Below are 23,190 nucleotides of genomic sequence, written 5' to 3' on the forward strand. Positions count from 1 at the left end.
AGAAGAGGAGGATAGCAAAACCAACGGGGTGATATCTAATTTAGCTTCAAACAGCGTCCAACTCAAGCGCCTTGTAGCCAGCTCCCAAAACGTGCACAGAGCATGGTGAGCTGCAGTGAGCAACCAGAAGGGAGCTGAGCTGAAGAGGAAAGGCTCTTCTGCTGAGATCAGGGCCCTCTGCAGCACTTTGGGGAGTGGTTTATTAAAGCACGGGCTTTTCTTTCTGTTCTCTGACCAAGGGCTGCACATAGAACTCAGGGCTGTGCTTGGGGAAAGAAATCAGGCAGCTCCTCCGTCTCTGCGCTGGATTAATTGTTGGGTCTGGATCATTTGTATTCAGTGTCACACTTGAAATCTTTATCAGCACGTCTGCTGATGACTGATCTGCAATGTGAATGAGACTCCTGAGCCTGCTTGGGGAGCATATTTGGGCTTGATGATGTCTTCTAGCTGATGTTGGACCAAGCTGTTGTCAAAGCTTTAAAAAAAAACACCCCACTCGAATGCCAGGTAGGGAATAGACTGCAGAGCAGAGCAAAGACCAGATGTTTCCGTGTGATGAGGGGATGTGAGCATCCCGAGACAGTGGGCTGAACCCTGGAAATGAAGAGCTGCTTTCTGAGAGCCTGAGCATCCCAGGTGGTCCCGGTCCTGGAAAGCCATGAGAGCAGGAGCTGGGAGAGATGTGACCCCCACGTGCTGGAAATGCCTTAATGGATTGTTGGCATATAAGGTTCCACCTCTAATTATGAGAGAGGAGCGGGAGGAAAAAATAATCCAATCCATCTGGGGCACAAACACCTTCTCCCCCCATATCAGATGGGAGGATGCAGCCCGTGACCACAGAAAAGACAAATAGGACTTAGGGCCATTCAGCAGACCCCGTTAGTCATTAGTAGAGCTGCAAAGAAATAAATGAATGGGAGTGCTTCAAGGATAGCCCGGCAGAGATGCAGCCCAAGTTTGGCATCACTCACGAGCATCAGCACCCCTCCATCCCACATTGCCTCCTCTCAGCTTTACCCTTCCTGCTCCAGAACAGACACAAGGAAGCGTGGCCACACCAGGATTTACTCTTTGGATGGCACAAACATTGCCTCCGGTGTGTGGGGGAGCTGAAAAGCCCTGTATTGATTCTGCTGTGCAGCACACGGGGATGGGGATGGGCAGATTCCAACGTGACGTGCGCTGTGCATTAGTGCTGGGGAGCGTCCGCGCATGACACCCATCCTTCCACCTGCATTAAAGGCTTATGTCAAAGCCCCAAAACAGCAGCGAAGAGCCGGGCCGTCTGGCTGCATTCATATCATAGAATCCTAGAACGGCCTGGGTTGAAAAGGACCACAGTGCTCATCCGGTTCCAACCCCCTGCTATGTGCAGGGTCGCCAGCCAGCAGCCCAGGCTGCCCAGAGCCACATCCAGCCTGGCCTTGAATGCCTGCAGGGATGGGGCATCCACACCTCCTTGGGCAACCTGTTCAGTGCGTCACCACCCTCTGGGGGAAAAACTTCCTCCTCATATCCAACCTAAACCTCCCCTGTCTCATTTAAAACCATTCCCCCTTGTCCTATCGCTATCCACCCTTGTAAACAGCCATTCAAGCAGGCCTACAGAGCTTAGGGTTTGCTGCAGGCACAGGGGAAGTGGGACTCGGCGTTGTGCAGACTTAAGGTGTTGGGGACTCTGTGGTGTTTGCAATTTGCCAAATGGAAGCAGGAAGTGGGAAAACTGCTTTGTCTGAGACGCACAGGCTTTCTTTTTGAGCTCTTTTCCATTGTAATAGTTTTTGCACGGATGCTCTCGGCTGCATCCCAGCATGCAGAAGCAGAAGACAGCAAGGTTTTACGACCAGCTAGAAAGGCTTTCACGTAATTAATATGATGAATTTTCCAGCTTCTAAATGTACCGACACTCCCCTGCAGTACCCACACCAAACTGCATCGTCCGAGCTGAAACAAAGGCACAAAGCAGGCAGTATGTACGTTGGCAGAGGGTGGTTTATGGGGCTTTGGGTGCAATATCCCACACGTAAAACCAATGAGAGCTTCCCATCGACCTCCAGGACAGCCCTTGTATGCGTGCGTGCACGTGGACGTGTGTTCACTTCTGTCTAATAATGTGGCTGAGTTCACTGCGCAGCCTTTCCCTCGGTGGGGGAAAAATCTGTGGCCACCCACGGATTTCATTAAATTTGTGAGGATTCAGTATTTTTGAAAACTCAACCGCTCTGTCAGATCTGGTTGGAATTGGCCAACACGTTCAGGAGTTATTAGTGTGGGAGTGATGGCATATAGATATATAAACAGCACAATCGCATAAGTAAGCCCCATTTCCTGAGGAAAGTAGGCTAAAAACATAGTGTACCGAAGACAAGTAAATTGGATTCTTCAAGTTGTTTCGGGCTGCACAAAGCACAATGTGATCTGCGACACGGAAAAGTAAGCTAATTTAAGGAGCACTTTGCAGGTTCCGTAGATGATGCTCCTAAATTTTCCCTAACGCAATTAAAAAGGAAAGAACATTTGCTTTCCTCCTGCCGAAATGGCTCCTGCAAAGACATTGGGTGAGAAGAGCCAGCGTTCAGGGCTGGAAAACAGACATTGATGTGAGCTGTTGGTTTTTCCCATGCGAGGAGCCCCATTTTGCCCCATTGAAATGAATGCGTTGGTGTTCATCCATTTGTGCTTCATCCCCACCCCATCAGGCATGAGCCCACTCGGAAGGGGAGGGATGCACTGAAGACACCAGACCCCATCTCCCCAGCAATACACTGATAGCCACCGTGCCCGTAGGCACCGGTGTGCCACGTGCAGCTAAAACACAATATCCAGCCATTGAGCCAGCAGGCTCTTCCGTTTCAGAGTTTTGGAGGAGGAGGTTGGACTTCCATAAGAGAAATGGCCCCATTGGTGTGATGGGCAGCCCTGGGACACGCTCAGCTCCGCGCTCACAGTCCCATGGCACTGGAGGAGATGCTGCTCTTGGGTTAGTCCTAAATAACGCGCTTCCAGGCGTAATTATAGCCGAGCCATTCGCTAACGATGAGAAAAATATAATTAAGCTCAACGTACTCAGGAGGAATCGGGCTGCAAATTAGCGTGGTGTCATTCAACTTCAGAAAGTGAAAGCAGAGGGGGAAAAAAAGAGGAAGCGAATGAAGCCAGGATGGATGGGTAAAGGAGGATGCTGGGGCTCTGTGGGTGCCCCACGCTTGGCACACAGTGAGGAGCAGCAAGGCAAGAAGAGCCCCGGAGTGCTGAGCAGCAAAGTGCAGGAGGTTGTCAGAGCCAAGCGGGTGTTTTCTTTAGGAAATGGAAATGCAGCCCGGGCAAAAGCCACAGAAAAGAATAGACGCGGCAGTTCCGATCCCAAACATTTCGGGTTGCAGTAATGTCACCCCCGGCAGAACGCCGAGCCGTAACGATGCTGCTTAATGCTCTCTCAGGCCTGTGCCTGCAGCTTCGCAATTGTGCTTGGCTGCGTTTGATCCCAGGGTTCTGCTGGCTCTGCTGCTGCTGCAGGGGTGGCTGCGGGGCTCCCGCCTCCGTCTCACCATTCACTGTGGATGGAGCCTGGGAGGATGTGGGGTGCAAACCCAAAGGGTTGTGTGTGCCCCCGTCCTCTGGCTGGGATGGTGGGACGAGCTGGCAGCTGGAATGGGAAAAGCTGAAGTGGGAGAAAGCATCGCCACTGCCCCTTCGTTGGGACCTACGGGGCCACAGATGGTGCTGTGTGGTACCCACTGGAAGGCACAAACCCTCCATCCCCGTCCACACTCCCCATCCTTTTCTTGAGGACAGAGGGCAGGGATGAAAGCAAAGGTGACGGATGGAGGTGACCTTAGGGGCAGAGGTAATTCCCTTTGCAGCAGTTTTCTTCCTGCCTTCCTCCTCCCCAAACACCCCCAGGGCATCGCATCCTTACCCACTGCAGCTCTTGCAGCCCCTGCTGTCCACACCGTGACTGCCTAAGTCCTCGTGCAATGCAATTTAATAACTTCCTGCTCAGACAGGACTTAGGGCATTAAACCTTCCTGCAGCTATGTCAGAAGTCAGGAGCAGACAGCATGCTCACACAGGGCCAGGCAGTGCGTCCCCAGCTGCCACCGCACTGAGTGCTGCACCCACTGTACGAATGGGGGCAGCTGGCTGCCTTCTGGGTGAGCAGTGCTTTGCAAAGTAATCCCTCTTAAAGAAAACAAACAAACCCTCATTTGCTCTCCTTTGCTGCTCTTCAGCCATGACCCGACTCCCTTCTTCACCATTCCTACCACCTTCTCTTCCCGCTGAGCTGAACCACCCCAAATCCAAGGCGCAGGTGTGAGGCATGGGTTTGTGTAACCCTCTCCAACATTGCCAGGTGGTGATGGAATAGTATAGGGAGGGCGAGGATGGAGCTACAATCCTGGCAAAGTGCAGCTGGAGGGGCTGCCGTAGCCCTGGGGTGGAGCAGGAATGGCTTTTTGGGGGATGCAGGAGGAAGGAGTGACTCAGGATGGGAGAACTGGCTGTGCTTTGCCGTGGGACCACATGGAGAGGGGGGGAGACGAAGGATTAGAAGTGCAGTGATCCCAAGAAGCAGCCATGGGGGCTCAATCAGTGCCCGCCTTCTCCTCCTCTTCCTTCTCCTCCCTCTCTTCCTCCTACTCTGCACACAGCAGCCCATCAAGCACCCAGATCGGCTGCCTGCTTCTTAATCCAAGACTTTTACCAGCTTAGCACATGGGCTGAGCTGTGGGGCAGAATGAGCCCTGTGCAGGATGACTGCAGCCTCCCAGTCCATGTGGACCCCCGCTGACATGGGGCGTAGGGCAGGCAGGGCAGGGCACTGCCTCTGCTGTAAGGAGGTGAGGAGGAGGAGGGTGGGGAAGGCTCTTCTTCGTGCTGATGGCAGAGAAAAACTGCAGAGTTGCTTTTCTCAGCTATCTCTGGGAGGAACCTCCCCCCTCCCCCAGCCCTGCGCAGCTGCCTGGCTCGCAGCCCCCGAGCCTTCCTCCCTCCTCATCCTCACCGCAGCAGCCGATGGGGCCACAGGACATCCTGCAGCAGACCCAAGCGTGGGATGCTGCTGTGGCATCCCACCACGTCCCACCCCCCTTACCCCCCCCATCCACAGCAGCTGCTGTGCGGTGCACCCCAATGATGCTGCACAGGCGGGCTATAGGGTGTCCCTGTGCTGCAGCAAGCCCCAGTGCTGCCTTCCCATCCTGTGAGAAAGGCCTGCTTGCTTTTCCTCTCCCAGCTCTCATTTTTGGCTCCCCGGCACACATCCCTGCTGGCTGCGCTGCTCCCACCCCAGCCTCCCACCCCCACACGTCCCTGCAGCAACCACCCCACAATCCCCATGCTCCCCACCCCCAAAGCCCCGAGCCCTATTTCCTCTCTGGAGAGAGGCAAAGGCAATATCGGGAGTGAAGCTGAGATGAAAATGTAGAGCCGGGCAAAAACATTGAATATTTTCCTTGTGGGTGTTGCTGAGCATCACTCTCCCCACTGGCAGAGGTTCGAAGATGTGAATTCGGGAGCAGCAGGGGGACCATTCTCCCAGCCTGGGAATCCTGGAGCAATGAGGTTCGTGTCTCCTTGTCCATGCAGGACAAACAACAAACCGTCCTGCCTCCCTAATCCAGGAAATTAAAGGATTTGACCACAGACCTCGCTAAGTGAATTCTCCCCCCTTGGAAATCCCTGGCGGATTTAACCCATGGATCCAACCGATTATCCCCTTAAAGTTGTGACTAAGCAAGGTCCCAATTCTTCAGGGTGCTGAGCACCCTCAAATCCCCTTTTAGTGGTGACACAGCCTCCTCTATCAGCTCCTTTTACCCACCTTGGGCTCCAAGCTGGGGTTCCCCAGCAGCATCTGCCTCTCCCCATTCTCTGCCCATCTCCTGGGGATGCTCCAGCCCTGGAAGGCACTTTTTCCAATGGGGGAGGCATGGGGCAGGACTGGGGCAGGGATCTGCAACGCACCTGGATCCTAGAAATGCTTTCTCTGCTATCTGCCTGCGCCTGTCTGCTGTCTCTCATCACCATAGCACAGAGGTGAAGCATCAATAATTAAAAGCCCAGATTCTCTCCCGAGCTCCGAATCCCTTCCCCTGTTGTATGTCAGTTGCTTAAGTGGAAATTTTCATGGGCTCTGCCTTAGGGGAAGAGCAGATCTGGAGCTGTCTGCCACCCTCGGGGTGTGATGAGGGGCTGCATCCCAACCAGAGGATGCTGCGGGGTGTTTGGGGTGCACATCTGCGGAGCAAAGCCAGGTGCTGGCAGGCTTTGGGATGCCCCATGAGAAGCAGGGTTTGGGGATACGGGCTGTCCCTGAGCCTCTGCAGAGGGGGTGTTTGGAAACTCCCAGGCACCAGGAAGGAGAAACCCATAGTGGCAGCAGGGAAGCGGAGGTGAGGAAAGCGTCTCCTGGGTGGGCTCTGAAGTTTGAGGCAGGCAGGAGCTGCTCGTTGCTGTGGCAACACAGAAGATGTGTGTTTTTTTTTTCCTCCAACAGCCATTGGGGCTGCAGCCAGCAGAGCTCACACCGCAGCGGGGTCTGGGCAGCCCCTAAGCAGCTGCACAGGGCTGAGCATGGGTCTTCTCCTACCTGCCTGTCCGATCTGGGCTGTGGGAACCCACGAGGATAGGTCAGCTCCAGGCAGCACTTAAAAGATGGGAAATGTCACCCTTATCCCTCCTCCCATCCCCAAAGGGAATGGAGCTGTGAGGACTGCTGACAGCATCCCGGTGCAACATAGTTTTCAGTGCTTGTCTGGCGTTGCATTTAGTAGGGCTGTGTGGGTCTGCGTTCAACTAACCCTGTGCAGGGCTCAGCTGTGCTGGGGGATGTCGGCGCCCTGGCCCTGTCCCCTTGGGCACCTTTCAGGGTGGCATTAAGCAGTGGGGTTAATGGGATGCTGTCAGGGAGGGTTTCCTGTGTGCCGTGCATGGTCAGCGATGCAGGAGCTGGAGGTGGCAGTGAGGATGGTGATGATGCCACCACACCCCATGCTGGGCTGTCTCTGGCTTCCCATTACCACCAGCTCCATCCCAGTGAGGCACCAAGAGCTGTGCCCATCACAGCTTGTTTGGTTTCTGAGCATCTCTTACAGCCCTCGTGGTGGAAATGCATTCTTCCATCGCTCAAAGGACTGGACCATCTCAGTCCATCCCTCAGCCCTCTGCCCTATCCCACAGAAAGGATTGCTCTCCCCACCCCACAGGCCTGGAGGCAGCAGAGAAATCCCAGAGGGTGAGGCTGGATATCCCACACCACTCCTCCCACAGCTGGAGAGCATCCATCCGTCAGCACTCCCGAGGCCGTGTCAGCTCCATGTCCTGGCCCGGCTCCAGTCTGTGCTGGAACTAAAATATGAAGTTCAGTGAAACAAGGCCGTTACTGGTTCTGGGCAAGCTTTGTTGCACCTTGCTTTGCAGTGTGGGAGGGTTTCTGCTGAGCATTGGCTGGTGCAACGCTGTGTGGCCAGAGGCACATCACAGAGCATCCCTCTCCATCACATCCTACAGGCAGAGGATGGCTCCTGAGCTCAGGATCATGCTGTGTCTTTCAGGCCTCTGGAGCTCCCACAGCTGAAAAAAAAAAAAGAAATATAAAATAAATAAAAAAGTTGCCTGGGAATCTTGTTTGCCAAACGTCTGTTTTGCTTCAGGAGACCAAAACTTGTGAAACTGCCAAAGCAATTCAGCCAAAACCCGAAAGGGGTAAAAGGGTTAAGGAAAGGAAAAGTCTTTTTCCTCGTGGTTCTGTTGTTTTGCTTCAGAATTTGGGTTGACTCATTCTTTTTTAGGCGTCAAAATGAAACTGAAATTAAACGGATGGATCTACTTTTCCTGCCCATGAGTTTCTCCTTCACCTGGAGCTTTTTGCTGGAATTCCCCACGTTCTCTTCTTCCAAGTGCCTTTCCTTCAGCTGTAGGGAGAGTCTCCAACACGTCCCAGAGGGCCAGGCTGTGCCGATGGCTCATGGATGGGCTTTGGGGCTCTCCTGAGCCCAACCAGGGGCTCCCCCAGCTCCCTGTGCCCATATCTTGGTTGAGTTCCTCTCTTTGTGCTGCACTTTCCATCCCTGGCATTGGAGTTTCTACCCCACTCTTCATCCCATGAGTAGCATCAGCGAGCTGAGGAGGTCGGTGTGGAAGACGGGGAAGAATGGGCTGTTCTGGGGAGCCTTCTCGAGAGGGATGCTAAAGGTCCACCAAATCCTTTCAACCTGCAGCACGGCACAGCCATCGTGCAGGTCCCACCAAGCCAGGCTTTTCTACCAGCCTTCATCCATCCCAAGAAGGTTGGCTCTAATTATCAGCCGGGGTGATCCAGTCCTGCTCCCACCTCTGCAGGGCGTGACCACCTGCAGGTGGATGGTTGGCATCACACCAAGCCCCCTATCCACACCCTGCACGTCCCCACCGTGGTCATGCCTTAGAGACGCAGTGGGCATAGGGGGGATGGGTCAATGATTGGCCTAGATTATCTCAGTGGTCTTTTCCAACCTTAATGATTCTATGATTCTGTGCTTCTATGATTCTCTGCCACCTGTCAAACCTGTGGTGGCTCCCAAAATAACCAGCTGCCCCTATGCACAGGGATGGAGGAGGCCCCAAGCGGTGCCATGTTGCAGCCAGCTCGCCTGGAGACAGAGAGATGCAATGGGAATGCGGGATCCAGCCTGGAGTCATTACAGTCAGCAGCATGCACAGCCAAACTAAATGCTACACGTGTCCAAGCAGGCTGAGTTATGGCTGCTCTGGGAGCTCTAACTTGGCCTGTTGTGCATTTAAAAATCTCCACCCAAATGCGGCATTGATGTAGGGCTTTTCTGCTGCTCTGTTTTTGCATTTAATACAGACAGTATAGATCTGCAGTGTGCAGAGGATCCAGCAGCGCCCAGGTTCCTCGGAGATTTTGTGCCTTCGTTTGCTTTTTCTTGGTTCTTTCTTCTTCTCTTCCTTGCCAAGGGTTGTTAGTGATTTCTTCCAACCTGTTTTGCCTCCTGCCTGGAAGTGGCAGGATCGTTTGTAATGCGCTATTTTTGCACAGGGTTAGAGGAGTGTTTGTGCCTTTGGGATGCGTGCGTGGACGGCTGTCTGCAGGCACTCGACAAGAGCAGGGACCAGGGGGAGCTCAACGTTTCCCACTTCCCCTCTCATCATTCAAATGGGCCTTTTCCATGATGTACCTGGATAATTATCAAAAAAAAACCCCATGGAAACCTGCCCCGTCCAACCCACAGCGGCTGGAAGAAGGAAACATCTCCCCTGCCCATTTCTTCCCTTCCCTTGAAGCCTACTCTTCCCACACTCTGCTCCAAGTGCATTCCTGCAGGTCTTGCGTCACCCGCCATCATTTCCCAGCAGCTGATGAACCTCCCAACATTGCTGCAAGCAGAGAATCACAGAACGGTTGGGTTGGAAGGGACAACAAAGATGACCCAGTTCCAACTCCCTGCCATGGGCTGGTTGCCAACTACTAAACCGGGCACCAGGTGAGGTTGCCCACAACTCCATCCACCTGGCCTTGAGCATCTCCAGGGATGGGGCACCCACAGCTTCTTTGGGCAGCCTATGCCATGGCCACACCACATCTCATACGTTTCCAGCTTATAAGAAAATGGGGAACTCCCATTCTTCCCACCTGTCTCCATTTGGATTTCATCAATGTTGTCCTTCCTCCAAGGCAAAGCTCTGATCCTGCACGCAGCTCTGGGCCAGCAGGACCAAAGCACCAGGACAGGCAGGTGCTGCCCAGCTTCATCACTCACCCACATCCTCTGTAGCTTCATTACAAGTGACAGATGGCAGGAGATGAGCCTCCCTCTCCAGATGTTAATTATCTCAGGAGCTGTAAATAACGTCTCACAGCAGCTGGCACACAGTCTTGGGTGTGAAAGATCCATCCACTTTGCCCTTGCCAGGGGCAAGAAAGGAAAAGAGGGAAACCCACCAGGAGAGATATCCATGGGTCTGCCTGTTCTGCATGTCCCTTCATTGGGAGGGATGCTGCAGAGCATCGTGGCCAGCAGTGGTAGATTTGCCATTGGGTACCAGAGCCGTCCACCCACCCCATATGGGTTGATGGTTGGACTCGATGACCGTAGTGGCCTTTCCAACCTTAATGATTACTCAATTCCATATGCCCCAGCCCTTTCAAATCTATTTGGCTGTACCAGGCTGGCACTTATTGCTTAGCACTGATAGGGATAACAAAAAAAAATAAATACAAGCATCCCCATGACTGAGTTGGGATGATGGCAGTAAGGTGAGCTGAAGAGGATGGAGGCATTAAGCCTGTTTAAGTCCTGCCATGAAGAGGACCTACCTGGCTCAGGGTCCAGGGGGCTGCACAGGAAGCTTTGCTGGGTTCACCCTTCATCTGTAAGCTTGAAAAACACAGAGGTGGAGGAGAACTGGCACAGGAGCCTGGAGCAAGGAGCTCGATGGGAACTGGTCCCATTGCCATTTCCATGAATTGAGGAGGGCCTCAGGCTGGGACACTGCTGCCTGCAGTGCTTAGGAATGGCACAGGGAAAATCAGACTTGGGCTTTCCACCAGGGTATTTTCCACATTTCTCCGTATTTCTTGGGCAACATCGAGCAGCTCCATGGAAGGAAGCTTCTGGGGATGGGAATTTCCCTGCTTCACCCCAGCATGGAAGCAGAAGAGCTCCCCATCACTGGGAATGCCCCATGCAGAGCTCAGGCTTGGGGGATGGGGCTTCACTCCCCCAGCCCAAATCTCCACCGTGGGGCTGGAGCTGGGCAGCCAGGTGCTCTCCTTGCTATGCACAGCACCTGTTTTCTGTCTGGCTGCAGATGCTTTCGGCTGCATTACGTCACGTCAGGGGTCACATTAGCTGCTTTTTGCTCCTTGATTAAGCATTCCAGCAACAGGGGAGGGGTGGTAAAGGAAGAAGTAGATGGAGGAAGCGGGCAAGGCAAATATGCTTGTGATAAGCAGGTAAATGGGAATTTATGTGCAGATAGCTAATTGGTGTGTCTAATATTCCACCCCCTGAACACCGGCACTGTATTACTGCCTTCACAAATCACTCAAGGCAAGCCTAGTGCAATAACAACCCAGCCAGGAGAGCTGTGAAAAGAGTCAAGCTGGAATTAAGAGTGGGTTTTATCGGGGCAATAAATGCCAGATAGTGAAAATAACAAACAGGTTGTTAATTGCTGCCATCTCCCAACTCCCTGAAGGAAGCGTCTAGACAGAGCCCAGCCCCAGTCGCAGCCACCCCGGCTATGGGGCGGGTCTTATGGGGCCAGCAGGGTGCTGGATGTGGGATGGGAAAGGATGCTGAGCCAGAGCCCCGTGGGCACAGGCATGCAAGATGGGTTTGCAGCCCTCCCCAGCAGCACCACGTGGCCACGCGGCCACACTCTGCCCTAAATCAGCCGTGCTCCCGCAGAGGTAGAAGCCAGACAGTCTGCAGCAGCTATTAATAATTCAGTCCCCATTTGTCCCATGGAGGAGAGTGGGAATTGTGGCCAAGCGTCGGGGTTTGAGACAGCCCTGGGGTGGTGGCGGATCCCATACAGGGTGGGATTGCTGTTGGGTTGCCCTGACTGGAGCTGCATCAGCTCTTACCCTCTTCCCCTCAGCTCTAGGGTTGGTTTACTGGCATTGATCACTCGGGGACTTTTGCTTTACGGCTCTCAGTGCATCTCAGCTTGCTGCAATTAAGGCCAGATCCTGCTTTCAGCTGTGCCAATGGGAGTGTGAAACAACCCCAGCCAACTCAATGCAGCTGAGCGCGCTGCAGCCAGGCAAGCTTTGTGCACGAGGGTGGTTGGCCCCAGGGCAGCCACCAAACAGAGCCGTGTGGGAAGCAGAGCCCTGAGACTTCTGTGCCCCAAGAAACGCTCACTCTGAATGTTTCCCAAAGTATTTTCTAGCAGCTACCGTGTGTTAATTGAATTTTGCCATTTGAAAAATGCATGACCCCCTGTAATGGAGGGAGAAAACGTTCCTCCTATAGGAAGACAAAGATGCATTTGGAGGAGGGAAAAAAAAAAAAAAAAAGCAAAACACAAAAGCTGCCTGATTACATATTGACCTGAGAGACAAAGTGAATCCAATGGAGCCAGCCTGGTCCCTTAGGAAAACTTGAGGCTGCTCATTATGGCCTGGGATGAGCTCACTGCCGGCGTAACTCCATCCGCACCGCTTGTGTGTGCCTATGGGCAAGCAGTGCTGCTCGGCAGGACCCCAAAACACTGCACGGGAGAAGGCCTTAGGAATAGTTCTAATCGTCAGCTGAGTGCTGTCAGATATGGCAACAAAGCTTTGCTGTAGGATCAGGCAGTTCAAGGGGCAGTGATGGAGATGCCAATGGGAGCCAAGCTGTCTGCCATGGGGGAATTGCTGGCCGTCTCCACCCAACGCACAGAAGCAGCACAGCAGCAGTTTTGTAATTCCCTGGCATGCCTGGATCCCACTGAGAAGGGACGGCTTTGTTTGCAAAGGAAATGGAATTCCCCAGCAAGAGCTGCCATATGAATTTTGGGAAAGGGCCCTCCTTGCCCAGAAACGTCGCCCATATGATTCTTTGTCACATTTAAGCCACAAACAGTGTAAATTTCCCAGTTCCCACACAGCTGCCTTTGGCCCCAGCCAGGTTTTTCTCAAAAAGTCTGTTACTTATTTGTCTTCTCAGAAGAGAGTCTGTTCTCCTTACAGGAACAGCAGGCAAAAAGGAGCACGGGGGATGGCTCTCATCAGCCCGCGCTTTGATGAAGCCGGGCGTCACCTTTACCACTCCTGAGCAGCCTCTGTTCCAGAGCTATTTCCAATGGTCCACAAATTTCCAGCCTAAGTTTGTTCCACTCAAGCCTTCCTGGTCTTGGTTTTGCTTCATTTCTTCCCACTCTAAGCTCACTCCGTTACGGCTCACCCATAGGGGTTAAGGCTAACCCGTAAAAGCCCTCTCAGCTCTTAGTGAATGCAGAGCCGGGCTGGAGTCGCTGCTGGCATTCCTGAAAAGCCACGTTGTTCCTTTCGGATCAGTTTATTCCAGCTTCTTATAGATTAGCCAGAGCTGATAAACTTGGCATTACGAGGCGCTCGCAGGTATTATCCTTTCCCCTGTCAGTTCTGGCCAAATCGCAAGAGATCTGCAAAGATTTGCAGCAATGTTTGGTTGCTGTTCCCCCTGCCTTCTGCCAGTGCCTCCTGCCAGTTTGACCACGTGCCCGGTCTCGGAGAGCAGTGAGTCAGCTTGGCAAAACCCAATGAATGCAATAGCCCAAAGCCACTCGTGGATCAGAGCGAACCCGTGGGTCTCAGGAGCTCCAATCCACCCCAGCATCTCCCTTCTGGTTCTTCCCAGCCCCATCCGTGCTGAAAGACCTCTGACACCATTCTGTTTGGATGCTCAGTGGGCTGAGATTTGGGCCATCCTCCAAAGCCCCTTTGCATTTGTGTGCATCCGTGTTGAGCGCTCTGCCCATTTCCATCACCTTGGGATGTGTGATCCTCCATCAGTGGCAGAGGAAACCCAAATGGAGCATCTTCCAGCAGAGGCACAACTTCTAGACAGCTGAGATGAGGTGCAAGGGGCACCAAGTCCTTGCAAACAACTGCATTAGTCCAGTGTGCTCATTGCAGGATTGGGCAACGAAGGGACAAATTCAATCTTATTTTGACCATAGTTTCTAGGATTTAGCCCCTCTGACCCACTGTCCACTTTCAGAGTTGGGCGACGTCCCACCACAATCCCCACAGTTGGGAAAGGTGAGTAGAGCAGTGCCTGTGGAGAAAGAACCTCTTTACATGGAGAGAAAGTCAATTAGCTGGGGAATTAAGATTTAGTGCACGCCACGAGCAGCAGGCATGTATAAAGGAGACAGCTGTTAAATTTAGTATGTGACAAAGTCATGCGAGCACTAACTGGATTACTTGCATTTATTTGGGAATACTTATGTATTTTATTATGCAACGTATAGATCATCATAATTCTGCTTTTCACTCCAACGGCGTCTCTCCTGCAAGCATCTTAGAGAGCATTACAAACAATTAAGCCTGCCTGCGCCTCTGTGCAGCAGTCAGCGCTCTATCTGCTTTGTGGGCATTGCAAATGTTTTGGATTGGAGATGACTTAATTCATGTGATTGATTTTAAGTCTGCCCGGGTCGAACCCCCAAGCAGCTGCTGTGCCCGGGCTGATCTGTTGGGGATGAACTGGTCCAGAAGCTGCTGGAGTGAGTTTTCCAGGGTTGGAAAGCCATGAACCCAAAGGGATGGAAAGTCGTCGCCCCAAGGGGATGGAAAGCCATCAACTCAAGGGGATGGAAAGCCATTAACATCAAAGGGTTGGAAAGACACCCATCCCAGGGGGATGGAAAGCCATCAGCACAAAGGGATGGAAAGTCAGCAACCCCAAAGGGAAGGAAAGCCAACAAGCCAAAGGGATGGAGAGTCATCCACGCCAAGGGGATGGGCATTTTGAACCATTTCAGTGAGGAAATGGGAGCCAATGAGTCCATGAGAGAGGAGCGTGGCACAGATGCTCCCTGCAGGCTCCTCCGGCGTGCCCTTCCATTCTGCAGACAGCTTCGTCTGTCCCCAGGACTGCTTGTGAGCGGCACAAGCTGCTCCCAGCCTCCTTCGCTGGCACGGTGCTGGAAGAAGTGACAGATAGCTCCAGCTATCTGCCTCCAGCTGCCTCTCCAGGGAGCAGATCTGGCGGCAGCGTGTAATCCTGCCTGCTGAGTGCAGTCCAGACACCACCAGCCGTTATTAATCCTTTGTACCAGGCCCGCGGGGACCGGCAGCATGCTGTCTGAGAGCACTGCAGAGCGGTAGGGACAGGCCCTTCTTCGGGCTGCTCCTGGGTCAAGGAGGTGGAGGAGGCAGAGGAGGATGGAGGAGCACCGGGAGCTGATGGACGGAGCACCGAGAAGTCCCCATAGGACAATCTCAGGCAGGCAGCATCCTAATTTCAAGCCTCAGCTGGCACTGTTTGTAGATGCCCCACCCCTGGAGGTGCCCAAGGCCAGGCTGGATGGGGCTCTGAGCAAGCAATCTGGTGGGCAGCAGCTCTACCCATGGTAGGCAGGTTGGAACCGGAGCCAAGCCATTCTATGATACCATAATCACTGTAGAGCAATCGGTTTGTATTTTTAAAAAAAGCACTGATTAGAGCAAAGGCGACTCTCTGGCACTTAAAAACAAAGGATGAAGAGGGCAGGGGATGCTCACATCCTGCCTGGGCTTGGAGAGGTGATGGGGCACAGCTGCGCTCCCACTCACACCGCGTGGCACGGAGCGAGGCACGTTGCTGGCCCTGTTTTCCATTTATAGGAGCCTGTCAGAAATGGCACTCCTCTCCGAGCAGATGTCGAAAAATTAGAGGGAATTCAGAGAGCAGCAGGGGGAAAAAAAAAAAAAGAAAAAAAAAAAAAAGAAGAAAGTGATTAAAGGAGATGGAGGGCCTGCTTTTGGAGGGAAAAGAAATGAGCGGAGCTATTTATATCGCTGCCTGCACCGGGGTGGGGAGGAACAGGAGGATTTTTTATGTGCCTCGAGAGCTTTGCTAAGGGGAAGGGACACCTCCGGAGGATGCACTCTGTGCAGTAGGGTGCGGATGCTGATCCATCCGACGCGGTGTTGGCTGAGCGCAGGGCAGCCCCAGGGTCTCCATCGTGTCCCAGGAGCCTTGGGGTTTGCTGGGTGCTCTTTGGGTTTCTCTCTGCCGTGCTTTGGCTGCTTTCCTTGCCTTCAGTCTGCAGGGTTTGCTTTAGGGCTCAGCCTGGAGATGCAGGACGGAGATTTTGGCAGGAAGTGTGCAGGAGTGGGGATGCTTTGTAGATCAAAGCCTTCGCCGTGCCTTTAACACAGCCCTTTTTGCAGCGCTGAGTCCCCACTGAAGATCACCACTATTGCAACCGCTCGGAGCTGAGATCGCAAAGTGGCATTGCATTAACACCACCGCGCACAGCTCTGCCCAAACCCTTTGGGTTGGGCTTTGGGGGGACCAAGGGAAACCCCAAGCAGTGCTGTGGCCCTCTGCTCACATTCTTGTCTTTCTGCTTGCCTTGCAGAACCTCCCATTCCCGGGCCAAGGCGGAGGCAGCCATGACAGCAGCGCAGAAAGCCCAGGAGGAAGCGCGCATCGCCAGGATCACTGCCAAAGAGTTTTCGCCTTCCTTCCAGCACAGGGAAAACGGTCAGTGTGTGATGCCCCACTGGACGGCCCCACGTTGCACATCTCCCATATCACGGTTTGCAAATAGAACCGGCAAAAATGAGCCCTGCACAGAGGGTCGGTGTGTGCCCGCAGCTCCCCGGCCCCATTGGGTGCCCATAGCACCAGCTTGTGGAGCCTTATCTTCCCATATGCAACACAGCACTCCACCCCGTGTGGCCCTATCATTGCAGGGACTTCGGCTTCTTGCACTGAAACTATTCCATTTTTTAACTCATAGTCTCCAATGGTTGCCCAGAAAACAGAAACCAGTGACTCCAAAAGTAACACGCAAACTCAGATGGTCCCAAAGGCGCTCACTGTTTTACCCCCATGGCTTCAAGAGCCTGGTTTGTTGTTTCTTTGGAATGTTTGGGCTTTGCAAGTGTCTGTTACGTGGTCCTTCACTGCAAAGGCATCAAGGAACATGCACTCAGGGCTTGCCCAGTGGCTTTGCATGCATTTACATGTGCACAGAGCCACGTTTCCCTCTGGCATTTCCAGCATTTCTCGGTGGTTTCTACCAAGTTTTGCCCATCAGGGGCTGAGGTTTGCTCCAGATGTGGGGGAGCAGGAGGTGCCCAGCTGAGCAGTTTGCTCTCAGGAAGGGCTCTGGGAGGAGGAAGCCGAGGATGCTCAGCCCACGAGGGGATTCACCGCACCAAGGCTGCGCGTAGAGGGGTGGGAGGGAGCTATCCAAGTCCCCGCAGCAATAATTAACATAGTAATTAATGTATGTGAATGGCTTTATTCAAAACTTTTCCTGCACCAAACCCTCATTAGGAGGCGTCTGTCATTATTTTCTCCCCTCTCCAGCTCTTTAACTGGAGATTACTCATTCCCCTTAATTGCTCGAGGGCTGGTGCCAGTGACTCATGTCGGGGTGCTGCTCGCCAGGCAGAGGGGATCTCTCAACCCCACCATCCCATGCAGTGGGGATACTGCAGAGCCCCACACAGCCCCATTTTCTGCTGGTAGAAAGCACAGCCCTACTCAAACACCCCTCAGCTCTCCTCCACCTGCAGACCTCCAATTTGTCTGTCGGAGATCTGAACTTTTTCTCAGGGCTGTGTGGTCCCTGGGGCTTCCTCAGCCCTGAGATATTCCTCATCTCCATTTCCTCTTGGCTGTTATAAAACACCTCTCGGAAAGATGTTTTTAGGTAATACATTTTTTACTAGCTGCTGGATGGGGACGTGGTGCACAGCTGGTGGTGGGGCTCGTGCTTCTGGCGCTCACCCCTTGGTGGGTCATGCATGAGAGAAGGGGGGAAGGAGCTTCCATTTAGAGCGCATTAAAAAACAAACACACCACCCAAGACGTGGGGAACCCTGGGGCACGTGCTCTCCTTGAAGATGCCATGGCCGGGCACGGCTGCCTTAATTCTCCTCCTGGAAATCCAGATTTGGTGCTCCGCATCCTCCGTAGCTCTCTCACAACGGTTCTTCCAGGAACATCACGTGCTTGCCAGCTAATTTTAGAGCAGAATAATTGTTGAACATCCTTGGGTGCCGAAAGCCGGCAGGACGGCACCGTGCATCTGTCGTGTTCCTCTGCAGAGAGCAGCCCGCAGCCCTGCATCGCTGCCCGACCCCGAGCCCCAGCCAGGGCTGCACAGTGCAGGGGGTTAACATAGGTAGGGAAGGAGAAGCAGAATTAGCTCAGCCCATTACAGGTCTGGGTGCGGAAGATGGGGTGAGGATGCAGTGACTTGCTTAATGGGCGTGGGTCAGTGGTTGGACTTGATGGCCATAGCAGTCTTTTCCAACCTTAATGATTCTATGATCCTAGAGTGAGGATGCTGGACCGTAGTAGGGTTTTCTCACCTCTATCACAAGGCTTGGGGTGGCTATGAGAGCTTGGGCTGGTGTGAAGGGGATGGAGCAGAGTTGTGAGCAGACTGAGGCTGGCGTTGGGGTGGTTGCAGCTGATGGGAAGCTTTCAAGTCCTTGCATCTCCATTGAGAACCCTGGAGAGCTGCACAGGGAAAGACTGCTCACAGCCTGAGACAAGCAGGGATACTCCAGAGGACAGGAGAAAATGGTCTTAAGTGGCAGCAGGGGAGGTTCAGGTTGGATATTAGGAACAATTTCTTCCTCTGAATGAGCAGTCAGGCTCTGCTATAGGCTGAGCAGGGAGTGAATGGTGGGGTCACCGTCCCTGGGGGTGATCCAGAACCATGGAGATGTGGCACCGAGGGACGTGGTCAGTGGGCACAGTGGGATGGGTTGCGTTGGACTTGGTGCTCTTAGTGGTCTTTTCCAACCCGAATGATTCTACAGACCTAAATGCCAGGTGAGCCTGCTCCAACAGCTGGCTGCATCTGAGCCATACAAGCAGCTTTCCCAAACGTAGCCGTTTATTCCCTCCCCACCTCAGTTTTCCATGTGTGAGCCAGGAGGACGTGGATTGGGAACAGCTCCCAGCAGCCCACCTGCCTGTATTTTCCCCAGGACTCTCAGGGAGTTACTCTGCACAAAAACAGAGCGCTGAGCTCTACCTTTCTCCTTCATTCCATTTCCCAGCTGTACCAGGATCGCCTGGGGACCCCAGATAAACCCTGGAAACCCATTCTCCCACAGACTCACAGGGAAACCAACTAGGAGCGAGATGTTTGAGTACTGTCCCAAAACACAAACAGAGTTTCCTGTGGCAAACAACACAGAAAAGAAAACAAATTAGGAGCCCTATTTCCCATTGAGAAATTACTTCAGCAGGAAAATTCCAAGCTGCCCTTCTCCTGCTGGCCTCCCCCACAAGTCCTCCGGTGGGGACATCCATCAGCATCTCCCGTACGTATTGGGATCACATCATGGGGGGCACAGGGACAGCCCCCCAAGAAGTTGCACGAGAGCAAACGGCTCAGAGGAAGCACAGAGATTAGAGCAGGAGCTCCCGAGTGTTTATTTTTAAACCATGGTAAGAAATTGAGTTCTTCTTTTTGAGACTCATTTCTTGTCTAGCCATGGCAATTGCAATTAGACGCATTTCAGGGGCATTAGGCAGTTAATATATTTATCAAATTATTCATGTAATTTAGCACGGCTTTAGCTGAGTACAGCTATGCCTTGAGAGGGTAAAACGAGGCTTAACCACTGGTGGCTTGCACCCCTCCAAAATAATTCAGTGTCTCATGAAGGATTAATGCAACTCAGGGTTTTCAGCTGTCCGGAGAGGTGCTGTGCTTCCTGCTGGCCACCTGCAGAAGACACTCAGCTGCTGCTGAGGTGCCCATCCCCAGGGAGAAGCCAGCTGGTGTTCCTCGGGCTCGATGTGTGATGCCTTTGCTCTCGGTCTGGTGGCACGAGTTGTGCACGGCACCTCTCTGCTGCAGTCCTGACGGGGCCCCGTAGCTTCCCGGCCACCCAACGCTCATCCCTCCTCTTTGTCATTAAAAAAATCGAACAGAAATAATCCTGTCTCCTTTCCCTCCCTCTCTCTTTTCCCCTTCAACCGCTCCCTGAAAAGGGCTCGAATGCCAGAGACCCAAACGCCAGAACTCGAGCGATGACATTGAGGTCCTCTCCACCGGCACGCCGCTGCAGCAGGAGAGCCCCGAGCTCTACAGGAAAGGGACGACGCCGTCCGACCTGACCCCGGAGGACAGCCCTCTGCAGAGCTTCCCCGCCAGCCCTTCCTCCACGCCGCCGCTGGGCCCTTCCTGCAGGAACAAAAGCGCTCACTTCTCCAGGCAGGTCTCGGTGGACGAAGAGAGGGGTGGGGAGATCCAGATGTTGCTGGAGGGGCGAGGCGGGGATTACCTGCGACCCAACAGCTGGAGCGAAGAGAAGGCGGGCGGGACGCGCGGCGTGCGAAGCGGGACGCTGCGCAGCGGGTCGGCCAACGTCCCTGAAGACTACCGAGGGCGGAGCGGAGGGCACAAACACTCGGCCTCCAACCACAAGCAAAGAGAGAGGTGGACAGATTCCCCAGCCACGGTTTCTTGGACTTCCCACCACAGGTCCCACAACCACAGCTCAGGGAGCTCCAAGCTGCTTGAGCTAGACGAGGAGAAGATGAGCAATTACGAGATGGAGATGAAGCCCCTCATGAGGATGGATTCTTATATGCAAGAGATTCACACCCAAAAAAGACACTACAGCAAAGGGGGAGCCTGCAGGAGCATGGCTGACGACCACCGCGGGGAAGAGCGGGGCTTCGGGGTTCAGAGACTGAGGTCTAAGTCCCAGAACAAAGAGAATTTCAGGCCAGCTTCCTCTGCCGAGCCTACGGTTCAGAAACTGGAAAACCTGAGATTTGGGGACAAAGCTGAGCCCCGGCTACTAAGGTGGGACTTAACCTTCTCCCCGCCACAGAAATCCTTACCTGTTGCACTAGAATCTGAAGAGGACAGTGGGGATGCGCTCAAATCCAGTACGGTAAGTAGGCAACGTTGTGTGTTCAGGTCTGGCGGAGAAAGCTGGTACAGAGCTGTTGTGGGGCTGCAATGAGTCCTCGTTGCTACGGGTCTGTGTCTGGAACCTCCCCTCTGCTCTCCCCTGCTGCATTAGAGTACGTGCTGGAAGGGGATGTGGGGTTTCCTCTGCAGATTCTCTTGGTAGGAAAGGTGGGGGGCAGGCAGGGCTTTGGTGATGCTTCCTCGTTGGGTTTTAGCAACAGAACTTCATGCCGGCCCAGAGTGTGACCTTACCCACGGATGTGACATTGACCCAATGGTGTGACATGACCCAAGAGCATGATGTGACCCAAGGGTGATGCATAACCCTAGACTGCAACATGACCCAAGAGCATGACGTGACCCAAGAGCGTGATGTGACCCAGGAGCATGACACGACCCAAGGGTGTGACAAGGCATTCCTGCTCAAGTCCTGGTGGTTGGGCATTGCATTGACCTGCAGCACCTCTCCACTGCTGTGTGATGCCAAAGCAGTGGCCTTGTTACCGTGTTGTACCGGGGACTTGACCCAGGTGGAGCAGGGCATGTCACAAATGGGTTGGGATCAGTCAGTGCAGGCAGGTGGATGCAATTCAGGCAGGGAAAGCAATGGGCAACTACAACGAGGGTGATGGGCCGGCCAGGAGCAATACAAGTCAGGGAGAAGAGCAAGAGAATGCTTCCAGCAGGAGCACAGCTTGTGGGACTTGGATAACAGCCCATGGGACATCCGTGGGTTCCTCATTTTGGGATGAGAGGGGCTCATTGGAGATGGCTGCTGGGCAGAGCTGGAGTTGTTCAGGCTAGAGAAGAGGAGACAAAGCAACCTTCAAGCATATCAGCTGCTGCAACGTAGAAAGCAATAATCTGTTCTTGAACAGAATTAATGGGCTTAAATTCGAGCAGAAGAGGCAGGGGTCAGCCATTAGCAACTGCTGGTGAGTTGAGGGCTGGGATTGATTCCCTGGTGGCTGGGAGGGAGGAGGTGGTGCGAGAGCAGCTTGGGCATCTGCAGCTCGGGTACAGCTCGGATGAAGCCGAGCTCTGCGATTTCTCGGGTCCTTCCCAGCCGTTGTGTTTGATGATTGCAGGACTCACACCAAGAGCAGCTGCCTCCCTTCCCCCCCGTGTTTTGCAGTGCTGGGTGAGGTGCTGGTGGTCTGACGGGGGCGGCGGGGAAGTCAGCGCCACTCCAAACATCCCCTCGTTGAGTCAGGCAGGGCTGGATGCGCCCTGTGCTGCCAGAGGATGGGAGCATACGGGTGGGAGAAGGAAACAGTGGCATCTCAGCCCGTGAGCAGCCAGGATGCTGCAGGCCTGCTGCGATAAATCACCCCCACACGCAGCCCTGTGGCTTTCTGCCTTCCTATCCATCCTGCAAGCTTCAGCGCAGGCTCCAAAGCACCCACACAGCATTTCAGAGGAGCTGAAGGCAGCGTGTCTGCTGGTGGACTGCAGGATGCAGCTTGCCAGGCGGGCAAAACCAGTGCTCCCAGTGTGAGCACGCACCGCTGAGCTGCAGCTTCGGGTGCACAGATCCTAAGGCAGCATCACAGCGATGGCAATTTGGGGTGAAGGCCGGGCGGGACCCAGAACAGCCATTAGGCTGCGCATCGTCCTTTGAAGTGCTGTAGCTGCGAAGCAGCATGTTCAGTTTTCTCACATTCATAACCGAGGGTGGAACAGATGGCGGAGGTTTGGGAGGAAGCTAATGTAATACAGAGGAAGGGATAATATGCAGATTTAAATAACCCACAACGCCAGCAACAATTTGTTCTAGCGGGAACAGCAGTGTGCTAGCAGGGGCGGCTGCAGCGGCTGGGCAGCAGCGTGGGGCGGCGAGCAGGGGCAGCCATGTGCCACCCCCGTGTCCCATCCTACCAGCACTGCTGTGACCTCGCCTGCCCCTTCCCCTCAGCCCTTCTGAGCTGGGGTTCCTTTGGTTTCCATTCTCCTGTAAGGCCGTTCCCTGAGGCCGCTGCTCCACGCTCGGTGCTCTGCTATCAGGGGGTCACAGCAAAATATCACACCTGGAGCTGCCCGATCTGCGTGTGTGCTCAGAGAATGAGCCCATACCGGCCATCAGCTGGAGGAAAGCACGAAGCAGTGCGCTGGGAGCAGCGCTGTCAGCTGAAGGGACTTACACAGACATCGCTGTCCATTCCGGCCCCGAGAGCCACGAGGCACGGAGCTCAGGCTGTGTCTGAGCGGGTTCCTGGAGCCTTTGAGACGGCCTAAAACAGGAAAGGAGGAAGGGAATTGCTGAGCTGCTGGAAGGGGAAAGGTTTCTAAGACGCCAGCAGCTCCTTTTATCCGCTGGCGAGAAACACGCTGTATTTTTAGGACTGAGGGGGAAAGAAAAAAAGAACACAACCCTTTTCTGCAGGTACCGAACATCTGCAGCCCCCAGAAAGGAACAGGGACGCTTCAGGGCTGCGGGTCCCCAGCACGGCTGTGTGGAGGGGCCCCCATCTGCCTGTCCCCATTCAGGGGCAGAAGGCAGCAGGATGCGAGCAGCCTGGGTGCTTGGCTCCTTAAAATCCCCCCCATCTCATCCCACTGAGAAAGCCTGATAGTGGGGCAGCAAGCAAAAAA

General features: G+C 53.9%; 1 protein-coding gene across 2 annotated transcripts in view; it reads left to right on the forward strand.

The window, feature by feature from the left end:
- JPH3 (junctophilin 3) overlaps window positions 1-23,190 on the forward strand; it is a 42,763-nt gene that overhangs the window by 14,579 nt on the left and 4,994 nt on the right. Inside the window, exons 3-4 of one of the 2 annotated variants that reach the window (XM_015292658.4) lie at window positions 16,057-16,181; window positions 19,668-20,578. In XM_015292658.4, the coding sequence (XP_015148144.2) occupies window positions 16,057-16,181; window positions 19,668-20,578 (1,036 nt within the window). Of the gene's footprint in view, window positions 1-7,214; window positions 7,694-16,056; window positions 16,182-19,667; window positions 20,579-23,190 lie in introns of those variants that run through there. The other variant, XM_040707265.2, reaches the window with a different exon arrangement.

The sequence above is a fragment of the Gallus gallus genome, chromosome 11 (assembly GCF_016699485.2).
Source record: "Gallus gallus isolate bGalGal1 chromosome 11, bGalGal1.mat.broiler.GRCg7b, whole genome shotgun sequence".
In the NCBI taxonomy this organism is placed as follows: domain Eukaryota; kingdom Metazoa; phylum Chordata; class Aves; order Galliformes; family Phasianidae; genus Gallus; species Gallus gallus.